The sequence below is a fragment of the Ursus arctos genome, unplaced genomic scaffold, assembly GCF_023065955.2.
Source record: "Ursus arctos isolate Adak ecotype North America unplaced genomic scaffold, UrsArc2.0 scaffold_19, whole genome shotgun sequence".
Lineage (NCBI taxonomy): Eukaryota > Metazoa > Chordata > Mammalia > Carnivora > Ursidae > Ursus > Ursus arctos.
The window spans coordinates 27,471,231-27,492,554 of record NW_026622863.1 but is presented as its reverse complement, the minus strand read 5'-3'; the positions used below and the strand labels follow the sequence as shown (position 1 = coordinate 27,492,554).

Below are 21,324 nucleotides of genomic sequence, written 5' to 3'. Positions count from 1 at the left end.
TATAAACAGTATGGGTCATACCTGGATTCTCAGCAAGATGACACATGTGCCTGTTGGGACATGAGTTTAATTTGCTCTTCAGAGACTTTTTATAATATGAAATTTTGTAAGTTGGTAATTGATTTAAAATAAAATATCCACTATTCATCCTAAATACATTAAAATAAACATTATAACAACAATTGGTATGTCTTCATAAACAACTTTATAAATTGAAAAACAGTTTCTTACTTAAGGCTTACTATAAAGTCTTTATATTTTGTGACTGATTCCCTGGGAAGGATTAAAATTGCCATCTTCCACTCTTCTGCCAATTAGAGCAGGAAGGTACTATGATGTGTGTGATGTTTCTTTTTGCCGTAAGACACAAAAGTTCTGAAAAGGATGGTTCTCAACAGGGATGGGCTCCTTCTGAGGCGGCATGCCTGGCACTTCGCAGGGAAGATGGCTGCAACATTGCCCTGGAGTTCCAGGCTAGGAGTTTTATAGTTTTGTTTCTTCTGATTGAAAAAAAAATTTTTTTTTAGACTGTACTATGACTTCATGTCCATCTAAATCATGGGCTGGCCAGCAACTGACCTTGGGTTCCAATTGTTGTACCCCCTGGTTCTCTGTCAGTGGCCTTCTCCGCAAGGATATGAATAAAGACCATGTCTCTTCACTCTGTTGATTGTTGCTTTTGCTGTGCAGAAGCTTCTGAGTTTGACATGGTCCTGCTTCTTTACTTTTGTTTTTGTTGCCTGTGCATTTAGTTTCATATCCATGAGGTCACTGCCAAACCAAGGTCATGGAACTTTCCCCCAGTGTTGTCTTCTAGGAACTTTATAGTTTCAGGTATTATGTTTAAGTCTTTAATCCATTTGCAGCTGACTTTTGGGTGACATGGTGTGAAAGGCTCAATTTCATTCTTTTGCATATGGATATCCAGTTTTCCCAGCACCATTCGTTGAAGAGACTCTCCTTACCCATTGTGTATACTTGGAACCCTTGTCAAAAATCAGTTGGCCATAAATGTGTGCATTTATTTCTGGCTCCGTATTCTGTTCCATTGGTCTATGTGTCTGTCTTGATGCTGGTACTATATGATTTTGATGATGGTAGCTTTGTAATATACTTTGAAATCAGGATGTGTGATGTCTCTAGCCTTGTTCTTTCTCAGGATTGATTCGGCTATTTGCGGTCTTTCGTGGTTTTGTATGAATCATAGAACTGTTTTTCTGTATTTGTAAAAAAAATTCCTTTGGGATTTTGATAGGGATAGCAGTGAATCTATAGATGGCTGTGGGTAGTATGGAAATTTCAACAGTCTTAAGGCTTTCCATCCACGAACGCAGGATGTCTTTCCATCTGTTTGTGTCTTTAATTTCTTTCATCAGAGTTTTGTAGTTTTCAATATATGTCTTTCACCACCTTAGTTAAGTTTATTTCTGAGAATTGAATCCTTTTCTAAGTGATATTGTAAATGAGATTATTTGCCTAATTTTCTTTTCAGATAGTTTCTTGTTAGTGTGTAGACAAGCAACCGATTTTTGGTTTGTTGACATTGTGTTCTGCAACTTTACTGAATTATTTTATTACTTCTAACAGATTTTTTTAAATTTAAAGATTTTATTTATTTATTTGATAGAGCATGAGTAGGGGGAGCAGGAGGCAGAGGGAGAGGGAAAGGGAGAAGCAGGCTCCCCACTGAGCAGGAAGCCTGATGCAGGGCTCAATCCCAGGACCTTGAGATCATGACCTGAGATGAAGGCTTAAGTGACTGAGCCACCCAGGCACCCCAATTCTAACAGATTTTTTAATGGAATCTTTTGGATTTTCTCTATATAAGATCATGCTGTCTGCACACAGGGACAATTTTACTTTTTCCTTTCCAATTTGGATACCTTTTCTCTTTTTCTTGTCTAACTGCTCTGCCTAGGACTTCCAGAAGTGGTGAGAGTGGGCATCCTTGCCTTGTTCCTGATCTTAAAGGAAAAGCTCTTAGCTTTTCACTGATGAGTATGATGTTAGCTGTGAGCTTTTCATATATGACCTTTATTATGTTGGGGTACTTTCCTTCTAATCCTACTTTGTTGAGAGCTTTTGTCACAAATTTTGTCAAATGCCTTTTGCCACTTCTATTGAGATGATCATGTGATTTTTATCCTTTGTTCTGTTAATGTCAGATATCTCATTAATTGATTTTTGTAAATTGAACCATCCTGGCCTCCGAAAGAAAAGACCCACTTGATTGTAGTGTATGATCCTTTCAATGTATTGTTGGATTTGATTTACTGGCATTTTGTTGAGGATTTTTGTACCTATATTTATCAGGGATATTGCCTGTAGTTTTCTTTTCTTGTGGTGTCTTTGTTTGGCTTTGGTATCCAAAAGAATTGAAATCAGGATCTTGAAGAGATATTAAACTCTCACATTCAGTGTAGCACTATTCACGGTAGTCAAGATGTGAAAACAACCTAAATGTTCATTGACAGATAAATAAAGGTAATGAGGCATATACACACAATTCAGCCATTTGTCTTGAGTAAATGATCCTAGGATTGTTGCTAGCCTTTGGTTAATTTCAAGAGTTCTGAAAAAGCTGCTTTTGCTAGTTTTTGCCAGTGTTCTCATCACTATGGAAGAGCAGCTCTTCTAAGGTCCTTCTCTGCCATTCCTGCGGACATAATAATTCCTTGGTTTTTCATTCAATAACTTATCTTGGAAAATGTTATACATATTTTGCCTCTCTTACTTCCTCTCCACCTGCCATCCATCTCCCTTATTTATTTTAATAGCTGCATAGGATTCCAGTGCATGGATGGTCAACTGCTTTTCAATGGACACTTATCCACTGGGCACCTCAACTGTAGATGAGGCCTTTATACGAGAGACTGTGAGACTGTCTCCAACACGACCACTCTCTAGGAGCTTCTGGCAGGGTGGAGAAGACAAGGAACATACAGGAGAATTAACCTCTCAAGACAGAGTGCTGTTAGTGCTTTCATGGCCAGACAATGTTAAATGGTCTCACCTTGATTCTGAGTTCCACGCCCTTCAAGACACACTTCTTAAATGGTTGGAAAGACAAGATGGCATGTGCACTCTGCCCCACATCCACACTGCCATTAATGGGTGAAAATTCCAAGTATGACAGCAGGGCTTTGGGGCCAGATAGCTCTGCCTGGAAGCTGAAGTTGAACTTCCCCGTGTTGATAAAGCTGAGTTCACACTGAACACATTCGTTCAACTCTACCTGAGAGAACAGAGAGTAGTATGTTGATGGAATGCAAATCATGGTTCCCTTCTCTGGGGTTAGGATATGTAACATGATGGGGAAAAATATCCTTTGGGAAATAGGGATGACAGATGATGTTAGTGAGTGGACTATCATGGGCTAAATGTAGTCAGATATTCCTGCAAGAGCTACTAAGTGTTAGGGGACCCTCATATGTGAGTAAGATGGCAATTTAATTTTTAGACCTCCCTTGGTAGACAAACATCCTTCCTGTATGTTTAATACAAGTATTCTTCCCTTCCCTACCATCTTGCCACCCCCTGAAAAATAAAGTAAGTTTTCACATTAAAACTATATGCATTCTGAGGATGCAGATGCTTCTGGCATGTTTCTGTTCTCCCAGTTTCCCTGGCATTTGAAACAGAGAGATTCAGGTAACATTCACTCATACTGCCTTTCCCAGCTAATGTGGAGAGGGAGGGAGGGTGGGAGAGAGAGAGAGAGAGAGAAAGAGAGAGACTAGAGAGAGAATGAATCAAGGCTCTCTCACACTCCTACCTCATAGAAGTTGATATTGTTAGTCTCTTTGGGAGTCAGGAGAGTGATCAAGCCGGTCCTGTCCTTGCATTTGACCTCTGCATTCATAGTGTATCCCTCAGCCTTGACATTTAAGGTCAGAGGGTGGGCTTTCTTTTTCACATTGCAGATCAAATTAAAGTTCACATCTCCTTCCTGCTTTGGTGTGAAGAAAATATCAACTGGGAACCTGGATGGGGAAGAAGACAGCCAATTAGCCGACAAGGCCAACCTGCTATAATCTGCTAAAGAATATGAGCCTGATGGTTCATCACACGCATTCTGAGGAAAAAGATTGTCATTCCAAATTATGGTGTGTTTTGAAGATTTGCCAGACATGGTGAGACACTGCTTTATGAATTCACAAATACAATTGATAGCAGGGAAAAGAATATAAATATCAGAGGAAATATTGAGAAGAAGGTCTAAAGTTCTCAGTGCTCTACAATTTATCAGGAAAATGGACAATGGGAAATAAGTAGGGTAGGGATGGGATTGTTGATATAAATTTTAGAGTTGGAAGACACTTGATACAGCACACTCTGAGGGAAACGGATTCTCCTAGCTAGCAGATCTAGAAGCCCTGCTCTACTGGGAAGGTGCAGTCGTGGGGGACTCTTTCTTTACCTGGACAATGGTGGGATCCAGCCTTCCATGGGACATATCACCAGGCTGTTGCCGAAACCTTCAGAATATCGCGAGTTGTCCTGGAAGGCAAAATGGAACCCCTGCTCCTCCTTGTTGATGATCTGCACGGTCTCCCTGGCTTCTCTGCCTAAGACAGAAACACTGGCTCTCAGTGAAGGCCTCATGCCTGCTTCTCAAGTATCTCAGCAGATACTGTTCCTCAGGCAAGAGGAAAGCTTCTTAAAAAAACTCTGCAACTTCTTTTCTCTCTCTTCCCAAGCTCTTCAGTCTTTGACTACCTCTTCCTTCCGGCTGCTCTATAAGTGACCTTCTTCCCCTGGAGAGATTCCTGTCTTCCTTCTAGAATTTTATTCCATCAATTGCATGCTCTGGCTAGGTGGCTCCTCTGCCTTGGTCACACATGCCTTAGGTGATTCTGATGACATTATTTTCTCTCCTTGTTCCTTTGCAACTAATGCTTTTTGTTAATGAGGGCTTCACCCTCCCTGATAGGCACCCTAACTCTGCCCATATCTTTGTAAATAGTCCCTGCATTAAACTCTTTTGAGTCAGAGCTCAGGTATGTCATCAGAGTCCCGATGGGGTCCGAATACATCTGTCATTATTTTGCTTTTTCTTACTTCCCTTGATTACTGTAGAGCATTTGTTTTTTTTTACATATACTTTAGAATCATTTTATCCAATTGTCCCCCCACCCCCCATCCTTTTGGGATTAAAGTTACCAGATTTAGGAAATATATATATATTTTTAGTATAAGTATGTCCCAAATATTGCATGAAACATACTTCTACTGACACGCTAATACTAAAAAATTACTCATTGTTATCTGAAATTCAAATTTGACTATGCATCCTGTGTTTTATCTGGCAATACCAGCTGCGATTTTAATTGGAACTTGATTAAATTTGCATTTAATCTTGAGAGAACTGGTATATGTTCACATCTTGTTTGGGGGCATTTTAATAAGATTTTGTAGTTTTCTTCATATAGGTCCTGTGCTTTTCTTGTTACATTTATCCTAGATATTACATAGGTTTTGTCAATATTGAATGGATTTTTTGTTTCTGTTTCTAGGTGCTTATTGCTAAAAGAAAGAAAAACTATTGATTTTTACATAATTGTCTTACATCCAGCCACTTACTAAATTATCTTGTTGATTCTAGTGGTTTGTTTTGCTTTTCTCTAGAGCCTCTTGAGGTTTTCTATGTATGAAGTCACCAGCAACAGCAAATGAGATAGTTTTGTCTCTTTCCCCCTAATGTTTATGCCAATTATTGAATTTTCTTATTTTATTGTATTTGCTAAAATCACCAAGAAAGCATTCAATAATAATGATGATAATGAGCATCCTTGCCTAATTCCTGATTTTAACTGAAGTGGTTTCAGTGGTTTGTTACAGGATAATATTTGTCTTTTGATTTTGGTTAGTCTTCTTTTTTTTGAGGGAGAGGGAGAGAGAGAGAGCCAGTGTGAACGTATGTGTGAGCAGGGAAGAGGGGCGGAGGGAGAGAGAGAATCCCAAGCAGCCTCTACACTCAGCACAAAGCCCGACAAGGGGCTCCATCTCATAACCCTGAGATCACGACCTGAGCCGAAATCAAGAGTTGGATGCTTAACTGATTGAACTACCAAGGTGCCCCTGGATAGTCTTCTCTATTTAAGGTTTTCCCTCTATTCCTATCTTACTATTAGAATTTCTGTTGAGGATTTCTGCTGAATTTTAGCAAAGGCTTTTTAGTATATATTCATATGATCACATGGTTGTTCTTTTATCTGTCGAAATAATCATTATATTGAAATGCACCACCCTTGCATTCCCAGATTAAATTCTGTTTGTCTTGCTGTTGCTGTTTTTATTTATTTAATTTTATTCTAATTCTAGTTAGTTAACACACAGTGTTATATTAGTTTCAGGTGTACAACAGAGTGATTCAACACTTTCATATATCACCTGGCGCTCACCACGACAAGTCCATTCCTTAGTCCCCATCACCTGTTTCATCACCATCCCCCTACCCACCCCGCTCTGGTAACCATCTGCTTGTTCTCTATAGTTAAGAGTGCTGTTATTATTCTTATGCTATACTGTCCATTTATTTGTTCAAAACCTTCTGAAACCTCCTCCCACCTATTTATATGTATCGGTATAAGAAATGTATGGAAATATTACATAATAACCTGTTAACATGGGTTTCCTTTGATGGAAAGGATGGGTGGAGAGATATTAAAATTTTCCTTGTATAACAGATTGTCTTATTATAAAGAGTGTTACTTTTCTAAATATAAAATCTAATGAGTTACTAAAACATCCTCTGGCTTTAGTTGTGTTTTACAACACACACGCACACCCCCCCCCCCCATCCGTGTGATAAGGAACCTGGCAATCACTTCCTTTATTTCCTTCAGGTCTCTGATCAAATGTCACTTTCCCACTGCCTACTGGCATCCTTTATTCTCCCTATCCTGCTTTATTCTTCACTAGAATACTTACTAACATCTGACATGCTATATATATATATTTTTTTTTCTTTTTTGGTAGTCTGCTTTCTATTACTAGAATGTAACCACTGTGAGGGTGGGGCCTTTGGCTTTATCTACAGCTTTCTCAGCTCACAGAAGAGTGCCTGAGTCATACAGGGGGCTCAGGAATATTTGCTGAGCTGCATAAGTATATGAGAGGACGGCAGAGCAATCTGCTCACTGTGGCACAGACTGAGAGGCAAACGAATACAGCCCATCCTCCGGAGGCCCATTCAAGTAAGACGGGGATAACGTGAGGCTCTGGAAATGAACACAGTCAGTCCAGACCTTCAAGGAATCTAACAAGTAGGATCTGTAGCAAGGCTTCTAAATGCTCTTAGGTTATTAGTGTGTGGGTTTAGAAGATACCTGATGGAAATCAGATTGAGAGATAAATGTTTCATGGCTTTGTGAACAGTGATAGAGTACTTCTGACAGGCACCAGGAAAAGTGTCCCACCCAAGTCTGCTCCTGGAGCTCATTGCTGGGTCAGCCCTACTCCCCTCCCTCGCAAGTCACACCAGCTCAAACATAAACCAACAGGGTAGCCTTACCAATGAGGAGACAACTGAAGTTGAGGTGTGACTTGTTCAGATTGATGAGAGGATCGGTGGCTTTGCCTACCAGTAGGAAAGGGACGGTGATGTTGTGTTCGGGGATTAAGAAAGTCCAGAATGCTTCTGTGATGTCCAGATGGAAAGGTGTGAACTGGAAGACAATCTAAGAAGACAGTTCAGAACAGAGGGGTAAAAGGCGTTTCTGTTTGCTTGTTCCACATGCCCTTGGAGGCTTCCTGGTGCTGGGGTTATGATGGCTGACATTGCCAGGTCACCCCTACCTTTCTAATGTCTCTGTGAAGGCACGTAAGTGTGGCTGTTCCAGCAATATCAATGTCTGTTTGCCCTGCCCACAGGTCCTCCTGAGAGGGTCTACCCCACCCACAGCCTCTGATGGCTGGGCTGCCATATTCCACACCATGTCTTTCTTTGGCATGTAAAAATAGAATCTGAGAGAAATATGGAATTTTGGCTTTTCTCAAGAAGTTTGGGAAAACTGGCAACCCTGGGCCTACTTGTCTGTGTGTGGTCATCTGACAGGGAAGCACTCAGCCAGCCAGAGCTGGGCTCAGCATTCCCTGTCATTGTCCCCTGGGCCTTCTCCATTTATCTGTGGGAACTTTCCAAAGGCATATGAATTCATAATTTCTATTTCATGGATTTATTTCTGCGTCTGAGGTTCTCTGTAGAACTTACAGATACAGGGCCCATAGATCTGTTTTGGCATGAATTCATGCTTCTTTAAGTCTGACCCTAGACCCTATACCACTGCGTAAATATGAGGACTGAGCTGTGGGACAGGACCCACTTTTCTGTTTTGCCCTTTGGCTTGACCAAGTAAAAACACATCTGTGTCCTTTTCCTGCTGTCAGCTCCTTAGGAAAAAAAAAAATAAGTCTTCCTGTTATTTTATGAGTCCTGGAGTCCCTGGGCATTAGTGTCCAGCTTCCCTTCCCTGCTTTAATAGTTTCAGGTTTTAAAACTGCAAATGCTAGAGCTCTCCATATCTCCATGGTCAACCAAGAGAACTCAGGTCTGTCCTGTTCATGAGGACTGCCTGATGTCTATGCCACTCAAGGAATATTGATTGATGCACCCTTGGGCTGTCCTCCCTCACTCTAACTATGGTCTACAGCACACTTGCTATGCAGAGAGAGAGAAAGCGAGAGAGTGAGAGAGCGAGAGAGCGAGAGAATGATTAAAGTCCTGGGTCGGGTGGTCTTCATTCACACACACACCTCAGCTTTCTTTTCCGGGTGGACGAGGCCCTTCTCTGTAAGGCATGTGAAGGCTGGAGGGTTCTGGAGACTCTCAGATTCTTCAGAGATCCAGCAGAAGGTGTAGGTGCTATTAGTGGGGTTCAGAATTGTAAAAGTCCTGGCCAATGGGGAAGAATTGATAGCAGAGAGTGAAACGAGGGGTTGAGGAATAAGAGAAACTTTCTTATGACCTTCCCTAGCACAGTCCCCCTATGTGGGAAGTAGATCTTGTCTGGGCATTTCATTATCATAGAAATGAAAACTGCATCTCAAATGGGGCTCCAGACTATGGCTAGAGTTCAGGACTTTGGAGTAATAATGGTGTCCAGGGTGCTTCTGTTCCAATGATCCTCTGTGGTTAAGGTGGTGGTCAGGGATTCTATGTTTCTGTCTTCCAGATTTTCCCCAATGTTGATACTAAGGAGACAAAATCCAGCTTCCTTACTGGAGAAGTTCTCCAAAGTCCAACCCCAGTAGTTCAAGCCTGCTTCTAGGAATTAGCCTCACCGACTTCCCTGAATCCTTCCTCTCCATTCTTTAGAAGGACTGACTGATAGGAACTCAACAAATGCAAACCTAGGCAACTCACCGGAGACTCTTCCCTCCTATGCCCACACTGGTGAACTCAATCACCCGCGTGTTTGAGTCCAGAGCCGCACCACTAGGCCCTCGGAGATCTGGGTTGCGCTGATGACCACTGATGTAGTCGGAGTGTTTCAGGTCAAAGTGGCAGAAGGGCAAGAGGCTCCGCCCTTTTGTTGATAGGACTGGACCTTGCTCTCCAGGTGGCAGGTTGGGAATCCTGAGACGAAAAGGTTACTCTTACTTATTTTTAAATCAATCATTGCTTTCTGAGTTGGTTGGAAATGAATTATTATATCCACCAGAATGTGAGCTCCATGAAAGCAGAGACCAGGTCTGTCCTGGTCAACAACATAATCTCAGTCCCTGAACAGTGCATGATACATGGTAAGTGTTCGTTCCGTAACTGTTGAGTAGATGAATGCATGAATGGGCTGAAGCAGTGGCGGCTGAATTCTGGCTCTTTTTCTGTATCTAAGTGTGGCCCCAAGTTATCCCTCCAGCAGTGGTGACAAAATCTCCCTGCTGTAAATTGAGCAGAGTCCTGCTCTGGGTCCTCCATAGGCATCTACCGGGGTATGAACATTGACAGAGAAATCCTAAAAGAGCAGCCTGAGCTCCTCGGTGAAGGTGAACTGGATGTGAGCAGACTTGGCCCCAGCACCACATTTAGGGGCCCAGATGTGGGAGGGGTCCCTGCGGTAGATTGCAGGGGCTCCACAAAGCTCTTATGGCTCATGTAGGTCTCGCTGCCCCATGCCAGGGTTCACACAGTTCCTCTGTAAGGTAGGTATTGTACTTGGAGCTTTCCTGGGACTGGCTAGCACATCAGGGGCTTTCATTGCTAGAAGTTACTGGATTGGCTTTTCTCGAATTGGGTCTGGGCCCCCGCTGTTCCTCACCAAGGCATCACGTCTACCACCTCCACTAGCACCATGTACGTGGATTGTGCTCACTGTGTGCCAGGTTCTGTGTGAAGTCTGCACTTGAATCGACTCATTTAATGTTCATGGCAACTGCACAAGGTGGGTATTGTTATTTGCTTTCTACATGAGGAAACCAAGTCTCAGAAAAGGTACAAGAAAGTTTTCCTAAGTTCCTACGTGCCCAAGGACTGGAACCCATCTGTCTGTCAGCCATCCTGTTGCTCAGTGGAATCCTCTATGTGGCTGGGAAGGGGGAAGGGGGCGGGAGGAAGAGTCTAGAGAGTGTTGGTGAGTAATACAAAAGACCAGATTCTCCGTATCTTCCAAATCCTGGCCCCGTTGACTCTTTCCAAAGGGAAATGTAACAATTTTCCAAAGCTGGAAAGAATGTTGGTAGTGGTGGGACAGAAAACAGGATAGGAGATGTGGAGCTTTGTTCCGGGGAGCACATCTCCTTACTGGCAGAAAAGATTGCCCTCAAAGTCTCCAACCTCCAGCGGGGAGAATTTCACTTTGAGCTTCTGAGTCTTCCCCACAGGCACAGTGCCTGAGGAGGGCTCCACGGAGAAGGGTGGCAGGGAAACGTCATTCCAGTGGTCGATGGCACTGTCCAGGGTGCTGACTGTGTGCAGCGTGCCCTGGCTAAGTTGGTCTTTTTGAGAGGAACCTGCGGGCAAACAGAGACAGCCAGTCATATTCCTTCTGCATTTGCAGTGGGAGGGCAGGTGGAAGGCAGCCCACTCACACGTCCTCAGGGACCCTCCGTGGGGTCTGTGGGCTCACCTCTTCTAGCAGGTATACTCAATTTTGGGCACTAAGGGGTAAGGAATTGGTTCATATCTCTCCTAGGAGACTCATGAAAATACTTCTGTTAATTCTCTCAAGTTTTCAAAGTTGTTTCTTTTTGGCTCAAGGGGGTGGGTCAAGGAGTTGTCTCTGGGTCTTCTGCCTCAAGAATAATGGGCTGTGCAATGGACCTCAAAAGAAAGCTGGGGTAGCAATTCTCATATCAGACAGATTAGATGTTAAACTAAAGACTGTTGTTAGAGATACAGAAGGACACTATATTATTCTTAAAGGATGTATCCAACAAGTGGATATGACAATTATAAATATCTATGCCCCCAACAGGGGAGCAGCTAGATACACAAGCCAACTCTTAACCAGAATAAAGAGACATATAGATAATAATACATTAATAGTAGGGGACCTCAACACTCCACTCTCAACAATAGACAGATCACCTAAGCAGAAAAACAACAAAGAAACAAGAGCTTTGAATGACATACTGGACCAGATGGACCTCATAGATATATACAGAACACTATACCTCAGAACAACAGAATATTCATTCTTTTTGAATGCACATGGAACTTTCTCCAGAATAGACCATATACTGGGTCACAAAACAGGTCTCAACTGATACCAAAAGACTGAGATTATTCCCCGCATATTCTCAGATCACAATGCTTTGAAACTGGAACTCAATCACAAGGAAAAATTTGGAAGAAACTCAAACACTTGGAAACTAAGAACCATCCTGCTCAAGAATGATTGGGTAAACCAGGAAATTAAAAATCAGTTTAAACAATTTTTGGAGGCCAATGAGAATGAAAACACATCGGTCCAAAACCTATGGGACACTGCAAAGGCAGTCCTAAGGGGAAAATACATAGCCATCCAAGCCTCACTCAAAAGAATAGAAAAATCTAAAATGCAGTTTTTATATTCTCACCTCAAGAAGCTGGAGCTGGAACAGAAGAACAGGCTTAACCCATGCACGAGAAGGCAGCTGACCAAGATTAGAGCAGAGATCAATGAATTAGAAACCAGGAGCACAGTAGAGCAGATCAACAGAACTAGAAGCTGGTTCTTTGAAAGAATAAATAAGATCGATAAGCCACTGGCCAGACTTATTCAAAAGAATAGAGAAAGGACCCAAATTAATAAAATTATGAACGAAAGGGGCGAGATCAGGACCAACACCAATGAAATAGGAAGGATCATTAGAAACTTTTATACAGCTTTATGCCAATAAATTAAACAACCTGAAAGAAATGGATGCCTTCCTGGAAACCTATAAATGACCAAGACTGAAACAGGAATAAATTGATTATTTAAACAGACCTATTAAGTATGAAGAGATTGAAGCAGTGATCAAAAACCTCCCCCAAAACAATAGTCCAGGGCCTGACGGATTCCCTGGGGAATTCTACCAAACATTCAAAGAAGAAATAATACCTATTCTCCTGAAGCTGTTTCAAAAAATAAAAACAGAAGGAAAACTAGCAAACTCATTCTATGAGGCCAGTATTACCTTGATCTCCAAACCAGGCAAAGACCCCATCAAAAAGGAGAATTACAGACCAATTTCCCTGATGAATATGGACGCCAAAATTCTCAACAAGATTCTAGCTAATAGGATCCAACAGTATATTAAAAGGATTACCCAACAAGACCAAGTGGGATTCATTCCTGGGATGCAAGGGTGGTTCAACATTCCCAAATCGATCAGTGTGATAGATCATATCAACAAGAAAAGAGTCAAGAACCATATGTCCTCTCAATTGATGCAGAAAAAGCATTTGACAAAATACAGCATCCTTTCCTGATTAAAACCCTTCAGAGTGTAGGGATAGAGGATATATTCCTCAATTTCATAAAAACCATCTATGAAAAGCCTACAACGAATATCATTCTCAACAGAGAAAAGCTGAAAGCCTTTCCCTTAAGATCAGGAACACGACAAGGATGCCCACTCTCGCCATTATTATTCAACATAGTACTAGAAGTCCTTGCAACATCAATCAGACAACAAAAAGGGATAAAAGGTATCCAAACTGGCAAAGAAGAAGTCAAACTGTCTCTCTTCGCAGATGACATGATACTTTATACAGAAAACCCAAAAGACTCCACCCCCAAACTACAAGAACTTATAGAGCAATTCAGTAATGTGGCGGGATACAAAATCAATGCTCAGAAATCAGTTGCATTTCTATACACAAACAATGAGACTGAAGAAATAGAAATTAGGGAATCCATTCCATTTACAATAGCACCAAAAATCATACGTTATCTCAGAATTAACTTAACCAGATGTAAAGAATCTATATTCTAGAAACTATAAATCACTCTTGAAAGACATTGAATAAGACACAAAAAGATGGAAAGATATTCCATGCTCATGGATCGGAAGAATTAACATAGTTAAAATGTCTATGCTACCCAGAGCAATCTACACTTTCAATGCCATCCCGATCAAAATACCAATGACATTTTTCAAAGAACTGGAACAAACAGCCCTTAAATTTGTGTGGAACCAGAAAAGGCCCCGAATCGCCAAGGAACTGTTGAAAAGGAAAAACAAAGCTGGGGGCATCACGTTGCTGGATGTCAAGCTATACTATAAAGCTGTGATCACAAAGACAGCATGGTACTGGCACAAAAACAGGCACATAGACCAATGGAACAGAATAGAGAACCCAGAAATGGCCCTCGGCTTTTTGGGCAACTAATCTTTGACAAAGCAGGAAAAAACAACCAGTGGAAAAAAGACAGTCTCTTCAATAAATGGTGCTGGGAAAATTGGACAGCTACATGCAAAAGAATGAAACTTGACCAATCTCTCACACCATACACAAAGATAAACTCCAAATGGATGAAAGACCTTGATGTGAGACAGGAATCCATCAAAATCCTAGAGAAGAACATAGGCTGCAACCTGTTTGACATCGGCCACAGCAACTTTTTTTATGACACATCTCCAAAGGCAAGAGAAACAAAAGAAAAAATGAACTTGTGGGACTACATCAAGATAAAAAACTTTTGCACAGCCAAGGAAACAGTCAAAAAAACTAAGAGGCAGCCCACGGAATGGGAGAAGATATTTGCAAATGACACTACAGATAAAAGACTAGTATCCAAGATCTACAAAGAACTTCTCAAACTCAATACATGTGAAACAAATAATCAAATCAAAAAATGGGCAGAAGATATGAACAGACACTTTTCCAATGAAGACATACAAATGGCTAACAGACACATGAAAAAATGTTCAAAATCATTAGCCATCGGGGAAATTCAAATCAAAACCACCTCGAGATACCACCTTACACCAGTTAGAATGGCAAAATGGACAAGGCAAGAAACAACAAATGTTGGAGAGGATGTGGAGAAAGAGGATCCCTCTTACGCTGTTGGTGTATGCAAGTTGGTGGGAATGCAAGTTGGTACAGCCACTCTGGAAAACAGTGTGGAGGTCCCTTAAGAAGTTAAAAATTGAGCTACCCTATGATCCAGCAATTGCACTACTGGGTATTTACCCCAAAGATACAAACATAGTGAAGAGAAGGGCCATATGCACCCCAATGTTCATAGCAGCATTGTTCACAATAGCTAAATTGTGGAAGGACCTGAGATGCCCTTCAGCAGTTGACTGGATTAAGAAGATGTGGTCCATATATACAATGGAATATTACTCAGCCATCAGAAAGAACGATTACACAACATTTGCAGCAACATGGACAGGACTGGAGGAGATTATGCTAAGTGAAATAAGTCAAGCAAAGAAAGACAATTATCATATGGTTTCACTCATTTATGGAATATAAGAAATAGGAAGATCGGTAGGAGAAGGAAGGGAAGAATGAAGGGGGGTAAACAGAAAGAGGAATGAATCATGAGCGACTGTGGACTCTGGGAAACAAACTGAGGGCTTCAGAGGGGAGGGGGATGGGGGGAATGGGATAGGCCGGTGATGGGTATTAAGGAGGGCACGTATTACATGGTGCACTGGGTGTTATACGCAAGTAATGAATCATGGAACATTGCATCAAAAACTGGGGATGTACTGTATGGTGAAAAATATAACAAAATAAAAATTATTTAAAAAAAAGAATAATGGGCTGTGAGCATAATTTTTGGAGAAATCATTGTTTTAAAATAGGGGTTCACAATCTGGGGGCCAATGGATAAGGGCCCACTCAAAAGGTCCGTGAATTTCCAAAACTGCAACAACAGTAATGAGCGTTTGTCCACCAAGTGTTGAGCCCTTTTCCAACTGCTTTGTATGTATCTGATTGGGTATGCGAGTATATTTTCTTGGGGAAACTGTTCCTAGTTTCTGCAAGGGTCTGTAATCTCTCCAGAGGCTAAGACCTGAAAAAGATTCCTAGGGCTCTGTGGCCAGCGTGCTGTTCTAGTGGACGGCCAGGGTCCTGTTCTAGTGGACGGCCAGGGTCCAGGCTCCAGCAGGACAGAGGTCAGCTCTTGAGTTTCTCAGGCCCATTTGGCTCTGCAGACACCATGAGGCATTTGTTCTGCTTCTCCTTGGCTACTGAGGGGGGCACTGGAGCAGTGCTCTCCTAATTGGGGATTCAGTTCAAGCCTGGGTTTTGCCTGTCATTGTGTTTACCTTGGTTATCTGGCATTGCAAAACTGACAGCTTTTGCAGTCTCTTCTGAGACCCAGTTGAATTCCAGCTGCACATTTCCTGAATTAATCAGTTCAAACCTGCAGAGAGATCAGAGAATGGATTTGAGAAATGTGATGTCACTGATTTTTTTTCCCTGTCTGTACATCATCTATACTTTTATTTCACTTTTTCTTTAAGTCATCACTGTGTTTCTTAAACACTTTTTCAAAAGGCAAGTTTTAAGCATTTATCAGACACCATGCATTTGCTCCGCTAGTTATATTTTCTTCTAAAACACGTAAAATATACACATAGCTATTAAATGTAAAAATATCCAAATGTTTAGCACTGAAAATCATCTGGCACACCACCAGTACCCTATGCAATGAGGTCTCAGCATGCATCGCTGTAATCCTGAAACATTTCCATGAGAGAGGAATCAAATGTGTTTCCTGTGACAGTACCTTCTTGAGGTGCAAATTTCACGGTCCCTCCCTTCCTGAATTATCTCCCCCCAGAAATAATGTCCCTGTGATCAGAGGCTGTTTGACCCCTGCCTGAGATTGCTTTACTGGCTGAGACTTGTCTCAAATTCTGAATTAGTGAAGCCTTTTCTTGCCTCAAGTTTCCCTGCATCTAAGACAAGCATAGGAGATAGAAGCTTTTTCTGGAATCACTTTTAAACTTGATCACAGTCACAGCAGAAGGATGAGGCCTTGACACAAGAAAATTATTGTGTTAGAAAAAGAAGCACAAGTGCTATTCCTATTTTAGGGAAGAGGTAGGAGTTGAGAGTTTGGGGGTGGGGTGTGGTAGGGTGTAAGGATTAGGTTTTCATTATCCAGTCCAGGTAGACCATGCAGGTACGCTCAAAGTCAAGTGCTTTGACCTCAGGGGCTTGTGTTTATTGTGTGAAAGTATGAGTGCTGGTCATTATCCTAAAGAAAATTTTTAAAAAGTGGAAAAATCTTGGTGGTACAGAATACTTTTGATAAAAAAAAGTTCTTGGTTTAGTTTGGGATTGGCAACTTTTTTTCACAAAGGGCAAGACAGCACTTTTTTTGGCTCTGTGTACCATAGGTCTTTGTAGCAACTACTCACTCCACTGTTGCAGTGCAAAAGCAGCCACAGACAACACATAAACAGATGGGCATGGCTGTGGCCAAAAGAAACTTAATTTATAACAATAGGCTGGATTTGGTCCGTTGGCCACAGTTTGCCAACCCCCTGCTTTCGATGAAATAGGCATCAGCAGAAGGTCCCACTTCCTGCTTTATCTCTTTTGGTTCTATAATAATTTGAGAGAACATGTAAAGTGTAACAAATGCAAAATGAGTTGAACAAGTTAATTACTAATTCTTACCATGGTGAAATGTCAGTGGTTTACATTTTTGTGCCTGTAATTCTCAAAGAATAGTCTTTCTCTGTCTTTGGATATGCTGCTCTCTCTGCTTAGAAGGCCCTTTTTTTCTCACTCACTTCACCTGGCTACCTCTTATTCATTTTCCACAATTCAGCGGGGGCACCTCCTCGTCTGGGATGTCTTCCAGATACACTGTCTGCTTCCTGATTCTGCCCACATCTTGGTCTGCATCAGGTATTTCACAGCACACACAGGCCACCCCACTGCAACCACCAATTCACCTATTTTCACCCATCCCCCCACCACCCACCATGAGCTTCTTAAGAGGGGGACCCACAACATCCTGTATTCCCCTGAGTTCACATGACTCTTTTTCCTTCTAAGGACAATCTTGACTTTGAATGCACTTTCTAGCTCTGTTTCCCTGGAAACCTGATAAAGGAGAAGTATCAGTTGTATTATGAGGCAACGTTGTTTATAGTAAAAATGACCCCTGATTGGTAAATTGCATCTGGTCTGGGGGGATTTATGATTCCCGGAGGGAAGCCATAGCTTTGGGGTTCTCTGAGTGTAGTGACTCTTGTAACTGGGCATGTCCCCTATAGGGATCCTAGAAGCTGTACCTATGGAATGGTTATAAGGAGTGTTGCCTTCTGTAGGTTGTGGGGCTTCTAAGCTGCTATGGAGACATTGCCATCAGTGTGGATATTGTCTGAGCTGTGACGTGGGCTCAGGGAGAAAAGAACTGTTCCTGGGTGGTGGTGTGGACTGCTGCTGCCAGGACGGTCCCCACTGAAGCTGACAGCTGGATGCCCCCCCAACCCCTGCTAGTGGACTGTTTCCTGGCCTATATCTTGATTTCAAGTGTGAACATCAACAGCTTTGTGGGTCTGAAGGTTTCACTGCACCTGCAGAGTTACTCTGGTGTGTGCCACACGGCTCGGATGCCTGGGATGTGCTGTCGTAGACACTGAATAAATGTGTGGTGGGGTGGGCAAATGCTGAACTGCAAGAGCTTCTCTGTGAGGATGGGGGGCTCTTGAAGACTCACTCAAACACTCGGGTCTGGTAAACCAGCGTTTCTTTAAAGTGCACGTTGCTTGTTTGGCATCTATACGAAGCGAAATTCACATTGGCACTGATCTGAAGATGCAGTTCTCGATAGTTCTCTTCTACTACAGAGTGGGCGGGCTCAGGGTCTGTCTCTATCACCTGTAACAAAGGTGGAGCCAGTTGATTCACAGGAATAAAGGGCTGGGGGGGGGGGACGGGGAGCACAGTACTATATTCTACCCGTGCAAATTAGCACCAATGCACAAGCTCAAGCTCCAGAATAAATGATTCAGGCAAACCTAAAACGACTCCTAAATGGGGCAGGAAACAAATTACTGACAGCAGTAGGATTGCAGAGACATGAGTTTTTTGGTTAGATGGACTCAGAAGAAGGCAGAAGAAAGGAAATCATAAAAATAGGGACAGATAATAATGAAATCTAAAATAAATAAAAAACAGAGAAGACCAGTGAAGCCAAAAGTTTTTTATTTGGAATGACTTAAAAAGTCTTCGAGGAGATTGATCAAGAAAAAAATGAGTAAAAACAAATAACCGATATCAAAAACGAAAAGGTGGACATCACCACCAAGCCTACAGATTTAAACAGATTATAAGAAAATGTTATAAATAGTTTTATGAAAATACATATGAAAACTTAGTCAAAGGGCAAATTCCTAGAAAAATAATTTAATAAAATTGACTCAAGAACAAATCAAAAGCCTGAAGAGTCTTAATACTATTAAAGAACCTGAACAGCGGTAAAAAAAATCTTAAGACCTAAATAAAGAGATACAATTTGTTAATAGGAAGGACAAATTAATATTATAACATTGTTAATTCTTCCTAAACTGACTTATGGATGGAATCCAATTCCAATCAAGTTTCCATTAGGGTTTCCACAGTACTTGGTTAGTGGCTTCCAAAATTAGATGGAAAAATAAAGGACCAAGAATAACTAAAACACTTAAGAAAAAAACAGTATGGAAAAGGGATTTCCCTTCCAGATATCAAGGTTGATTATGAAGCTATAGAAATTAAGACAGGGTAAAAATGGCATAGGGATGGACAAATTGACAATGAAGTAGAATACTGAGACAAGAAATACCCAGGTACATATGAAGTTTAGATGACCAGGGAGTCATGGCAGATCACTAGGAAACCGAGGGCTAAACAAAAAAGGGATTTGGCCAGGTTAGTTATCTAGATGGAAAATTATGAAATTGGATCCTTGCCTCACACCATACATAAAATCCAGGTGGGCCAAGGGCTTAAATATAAACAGCGAAGTTCTATTTTTTAAAAAAATTTAATTTATTTATTTGAGAGAGAGAGAAAGAGAGAGCACAAGATGGGAGAAGGGGCAGAGGGAGAAGCAGACTCCTCACTGGGCAGGGAGCCTGATGTGGGGCTTGATCTCTGGACTCTGGGATCATGACCTGAGCCGAAGGCAGCTGCTTAACTGACTGAGCCACCCAAGTGACCCTAAACAGCAAAGTTCTTAAACTTTAAAGAAAAAAAAAAAAGGATATTTTTCCTTTCCTGGTAGGGAAGGGTTTTAAAAATAAGACACAAAAAATAATAAATCTAGAAGATGAAATTAATAAATATGACTATACTAAAATTAAGAATATTTTTTGTTCATCAAAAGATACATCAAAGAAAGTGAAAAGATAGTCTTTAAGTTTGGTGAAGACATTTGCAGACAAATAACAGGAAGGAATAGCACAGTTTACCAAAAATAAAATAACTCATACAAAAGACAAACATCAAAATTGAAAATAGGCAAAAGGCATTTATGTAAGAGATAACTACATGGCATGGCCAAAAATCACACGAAGACATATTAAACTTTATCAGTGGTTAAGGAAATGCAAAGTAGCCCCAAAATGAGACAATTTCCCATTCACTTAAATGATAAAAATCAAGAGGTCTGGCAATGCCAAGTTGTGGAGAAAATGTGGATCAGTAAGATCCCTTTGCAGTAGGAGTGTATATTGGTACAGCCATTTTCGAAAACATTTGGGCATTACCTTGGAAAGCTGAAATTCACATATCCTATGACTTGGCAATTCCACTTCTAGGAATATAAGATTTTGCAAGTGAACACCATTTGACACGAACAATACTATTGACGGAAACACTGTGCATGATAGCAAAACCACAAATAATTTTCAAAAGAAGACTGAATGACAAATAATAATGGAATTTTATATAGCGGTGAGATGGGTGTACTACAGCCATATACAACAATATGGATCACAGGCAATCTAACCTTTTTTCAAAACTAAAGTTAAAAACTACAACTAAACGGTATTCCTTTTAGGATGCATAGGTTGAAAAAGAAAGAAAAAACCAAAAATCAAGGGAATAAGTAAATGAGATTCAGGATGGTGATTACGTCTAAGAAGAGAGGCAGGGGGATGGAGTGGCTGGGAAGCACACAGGTAATCTATGTTCTACTTCCTAGGTTGGTGTAGGTTCCTCTCTGTTTATTCTACTATTTAAAAGAAACCAACCAAGGACTAATTAAAAGAGGGGCATGCTTGGACCACAAGTGAGATTCTGTCATGAACCCAAGATTCTAATTAATCTAATTCTGGACACCCAAGGGAGAGAGGAACTAACTGAAAGGCTAGCCACGGTGCCGTTGAAGGAGGTGGGAGACCTTGCTGCATGAGGCATCCAGACCGAAACTAAAGCCGGACAGATCAAGATGTGTAGGTTGGCATGCTTGCAAGTTCAGTTTGTCACTTCTGAAATCAAGGTCAAGTAGAATGGGAAACATTTTTTTTTTTTTTTTGGTTGGTGAAGGAAGGCAATGATGAGACACTGAAGTGGAGAGCAGCAGCCCCCCAGCCATGGCAGGCCTGGTCAGATCCACGCCTGATGTCCTCACTCACCTTTCGTTTTGTAGTCAAAGTCCCGGGTGGGTTTCTGAGCACATCCACCCACTTGACTGTGCGCATGCGGTCATCCCAGTCAGGCACCTGGTCTGCAGGGAGCTGAAACGTGATCCTGGACAGCTTGCACTTGACTCCCATCTTCTTCAGATTGATGGGCACGTCCGACTTCATGGCCACCACTACGTCCTTGGCACACCCGGGGTGGAGGTGGCCAATCTGGGGAAGAGCTTGGTATTAGTGTTTTTTGGGAATCTGAGCTTGAGGACTTTTGCTACCTGATGGTGGCATTCTAGAGAAGAGGTAGAG

At 41.6% G+C, this 21,324-nt stretch overlaps 1 protein-coding gene across 1 annotated transcript in view; it reads right to left on the bottom strand.

Annotated features, from left to right (window-relative positions):
* The window catches only part of HYDIN (HYDIN axonemal central pair apparatus protein), a 375,249-nt gene that overhangs the window by 32,085 nt on the left and 321,840 nt on the right, over window positions 1–21,324 (bottom strand). The window contains exons 66-75 of the mRNA XM_057314225.1: window positions 21,016–21,234; window positions 18,114–18,274; window positions 15,700–15,797; window positions 10,746–10,953; window positions 9,368–9,580; window positions 8,758–8,896; window positions 7,517–7,682; window positions 4,421–4,568; window positions 3,776–3,983; window positions 3,014–3,235 (exon numbers count right to left, since the gene is read on the bottom strand). Of these exons, the coding sequence (XP_057170208.1) occupies window positions 3,014–3,235; window positions 3,776–3,983; window positions 4,421–4,568; window positions 7,517–7,682; window positions 8,758–8,896; window positions 9,368–9,580; window positions 10,746–10,953; window positions 15,700–15,797; window positions 18,114–18,274; window positions 21,016–21,234 (1,782 nt within the window). The remainder of the gene's footprint in view (window positions 1–3,013; window positions 3,236–3,775; window positions 3,984–4,420; window positions 4,569–7,516; window positions 7,683–8,757; window positions 8,897–9,367; window positions 9,581–10,745; window positions 10,954–15,699; window positions 15,798–18,113; window positions 18,275–21,015; window positions 21,235–21,324) is intronic.